We start from the raw sequence: 3,531 nt of genomic DNA, 5'->3' as shown, positions 1-3,531 counted from the left end.
GATTGCCTTTGAATCCAACTAAACATGAGAAAAATCCAATTTTTTTCAATGTGAGATAAAAGCTTTTCCCCACAAACCAAAATAACCAAACTAGAACGCACCTAATTAAGTTATAAGAAATCACAATAATGCTTATCAATAAGTACATAATTCACCAAAAAGAAATAAGGGCTTCATTTTTTTTAACCCGAGATACACTCTCATTCATCGCATTTGTGTATATGTATATATATATGTATATGTGTGTATGTAGGTATGTATGTATCTCATTCGTCCAATTTGTATCGGTTGGATTTGACAACCAGATTTGGTATTATGCTTTGCACTAATTTGATATCTCATCACAAACACGAGAATTTTATTCGTCTAATGCGACTTGCAACCATTCTATCCAATTCGATTCTAGGGGTCTGAATAAATAGCAACGTGCATAAATACACAGGCGGTTGAGAATCTAGCATATTAAGCATCCAATCTCCTCTTCTGCTCGAGCTTAGCATTGCAGACACTCTACAACTTACACAAAGACCGATGGAGTGAGTAACAGTTGGGATAGGTGCACTTATTGGCACCAGTTACCAAGAATATCTAAAGAATGGCACTATGGAGGACAAGGATGGATGAAATGGGGTCATCATAACCGATGCAATTAGCAGAGAAATGATCATGATGATGATGATGATGATGTTTTAGGGTCGCTGTAGCCGTATGAAGTTTTGATGATCGCAGTTGGGGTTTTAGATGCCCAGGAGCTGTCGAATGTTAACAGGGCTGATGTCTGATTTGGGTCCATTGAGGATGCGGTTGGTGATGAGGCGGTTGGTCTTCTCGGTTGGATGGAATGGATCCCAGAAGACATACTTGGTGCGGTCCGCGCAGAGGTTCGAGAAGCGGTTGCAAATGAGGAAGCCATTGTACTTGCCCTGGCCGCAGCATGCCATATTCGATACTTCGTACCCTTCGCACACACACAGCAAACACACGTCAAGGCGGACAATCCACTCTTTGTTGGTCGACTGATTGATTGCAGACAATGTGCCCATCATTAGCCCTAGCGTAGTCACAAGAAACTCATACAAGATGGAAGTGACAGAGGAAGCAACACCTGACAAATTCAAGGCCTACAAGACGGTTCAGTCTTACCATAGGCAGTCGGATTAGTGATGTAATCCATCACTATAGAGAAGCTGTTGACATACACGTATGTGGCGTCTGGCAATTGTGCATTGAGCTCTTCTGTCATGGCCTTGAGGGCGGCATTGAAGTTGACTGATAGCTGCTGCAAAGATTCAATGCAGGTGCCATCCTTACTCTTCATATTGAGCTGGGAAGGAATGCAGCCCAGAGGACCTAGAGAGGAGATGGAAAACTTCCGGGCACCCAGGTTGTAGAGATCCTGCTCACGACAAGATCATGGGACTGTTGTTGGTTAGCATCTCAAAACAGGTTTACACGAACCCGATAGGTGCATGTACTTAACCCTCTTGGTACCTAAGATCGAGAAAGATGTGAGTAATATGTACAGAATGCTAAGAAAACACTTACAGTCAGCTGGCCCTTGTAGGTGGAGATGAGCAAGTCTTGGTACTGTGGCAGAGTGTACTGTTTGTTAGATCTGGCAGTGGGCATGAGGTAGTTGTTGATGTAGTCATTGCCCCCAAAAGTGACAGAGTAGAGGGCACCGGCAACTAGCTGTTGGGCTGCAGCTTCCCCTATGTAACCAGCAATCTTCTGCTTATACTCTTGGAAAAGGGCATACTGCTGTTGAACAGTCAGCACCGTCAACTGCAAGTCCAAACATAGATAGCACCATGTGGTTAGTCCCCAGAATGACAGCAAGGACCGGAACAAGATATGATGCACAATTGCCTCACTGAAATGTATTCAGTTGCAGGTCTGATTACTATCAGCAGAGTTTTTGAAAGCTTCGTACAAAATTGCAGCACAGATATGCCACCCAAGTGGCTTAAAAATATGCCTGGAAAGCACTCACAAACAAACGTCCCGTTGTGTTGAGAATGCCAGCTCCAGCTGAGGCGAAATTAGCACCTAGAAGAAGGCTTGCCTCATCATTGGATGGGTCAAGATATGGCTTGATGGGAGGAGTGCCCATGAAGTCACCTGCAAGACAACAATGAGTAAGGCTAAGAGCTCCTTGTTAGATCTAAAACTCGCTCAAGGAGACAATTTAGGGGCTTTCAATGCAGATGCAGAATAGACTCAGACACTAGGCATGAGAACTAATGCACATGAGAAAGCAATTAAGAATCGTTCCTTAGGGCATCACCAGAAACATTCAACATTGCAATGCAGCAATGCAGGAGTGTTAGAAGGAATGCGTGTTTAGATGGTGAGAGATGCTGAGCTGCAAACAACACATTAACGCAGAAAGGATAAACATACAGGCTCTTCTTACTTATGAGGTCTGAGATGATTTTCCCATTGCAGAACCTTCCTGTTGGTTTCTGTCCGGGGTAATCAATGCCATTGGGCTTGAAGTTGGCTCTGGCGGTAGATCCAATGTAGTCATTGTTGCCTGAGTCCACAAGAGAGTCCCCAAACACGAACATGGCAATGGGAGCAGCCTTGGCTACACAGCTCCCCAGCAGCAGTAAGGCCATCATGACTGCAACCATCGGAGTTTCGCGCACCATGCTGCTTGTCCTGGCTTTGAGGCAGACCCAGATCAATCTCAGCTACCAAGAGGAGAAGGGGAAAGAAGAGAGAAACCAAAGCTCAGAGAGAAGTACGCTCCCTCCACTCTTTCTCCCTCCCTACAAGTGCTCTGCAGCTAAGGGCATAACCTGTGACCGTCAAACACTACTTGCATTATAGACATAGACACTGGGACTGAGCTGGGATGAGTGATGGGAAAGTATATATGTCAATTTGATGGAATTGCGATGTTGTTGGTAGCTTGTCAACAATCAATGGAGCAGGGGGAGGGAGAAGAGGGAGACGTCACATGCTATGACTTGAATGGAGCAAACTGGCGATGCCACTCACTCAAACACTGTCACTTAGGCAGCCTCTCACTCTCCCAGCAAAGTGAGGAAGGAGTTGGCTGCTGGAGGGAGCTGGAAGGAGAGATGGCATGTCTGAAGACAGCCTAAGACAGGTAGGCAAGGGGGCCATCATCCATGGCCTTTCCAAAAGCAAGCTCCGGGAGGGGGAGATTAGGTGGGACGGCCTTAATTGTAGCCTGCAATGATACGGTTTGGTTTGAGAGAGAGAGAGAGAGAGAGAGAGAGAGAGCCTTTGAAACACCAGGCTAGTAGACAAGGCAGTTAATGGCGGTTCGTGACGCCTGTAGGCTGTGGGTAGTTGGCCCTCTACCCCTCCTGGCACAAAACCGCCGTCGTAAACCGCAAACCAGGAACCACGCAAAACCGCGCATCTCCACTCCGCCCCGCCCTCGCGTGAACAGCCCCCCGTCTTTCGCTCCACTGTTTTTTTTAAATTTAAATAAATGGATCTCTTTAAATATAAATAAATAAATATCCTCCAACCAGGGACGGCCACGTGAAATGC

General features: G+C 46.0%; 1 protein-coding gene across 1 annotated transcript; it reads right to left on the bottom strand.

Moving 5' to 3' along the window:
* Positions 1-329: 329 nt before the first annotated feature.
* LOC148035805 (GDSL esterase/lipase At4g28780-like) lies at positions 330-3,181 on the bottom strand. Its single transcript, XM_087677813.1, has 5 exons — positions 2,417-3,181; positions 1,994-2,121; positions 1,546-1,785; positions 1,144-1,396; positions 330-958 (listed from the first exon to the last, which is right to left on the bottom strand). The coding sequence occupies exons 1-5, from the start codon at positions 2,652-2,654 to the stop codon at positions 738-740; spliced, it is 1,080 nt and encodes a 359-aa protein (XP_087533939.1). The 5' UTR covers positions 2,655-3,181; the 3' UTR covers positions 330-737.
* Between the last annotated feature and the right edge of the window lie 350 nt (positions 3,182-3,531).

This window comes from Lygodium microphyllum, chromosome 5 (assembly GCF_053477565.2).
Source record: "Lygodium microphyllum isolate KBCC chromosome 5, Lygodium_microphyllum_v1.1.10, whole genome shotgun sequence".
Lineage (NCBI taxonomy): Eukaryota > Viridiplantae > Streptophyta > Polypodiopsida > Schizaeales > Lygodiaceae > Lygodium > Lygodium microphyllum.
This window is presented reverse-complemented; position numbering and strand designations above follow the sequence as displayed.

Coding starts and splice junctions, on each gene's coding strand:
- LOC148035805 (XM_087677813.1), bottom strand. CDS start 2,654: ATGGTGCGCGAAACTCCGATGGTTGCAGTCATGATGGCCTTACTGCTG. Junction 2,122..2,416: donor AATCATCTCAGACCTCATAA/GTAAGAAGAGCC, acceptor GTTGTCTTGCAG/GTGACTTCATGGGCACTCCT. Junction 1,397..1,545: donor CCTACAAGGGCCAGCTGACT/GTAAGTGTTTTC, acceptor TGTCGTGAGCAG/GATCTCTACAACCTGGGTGC.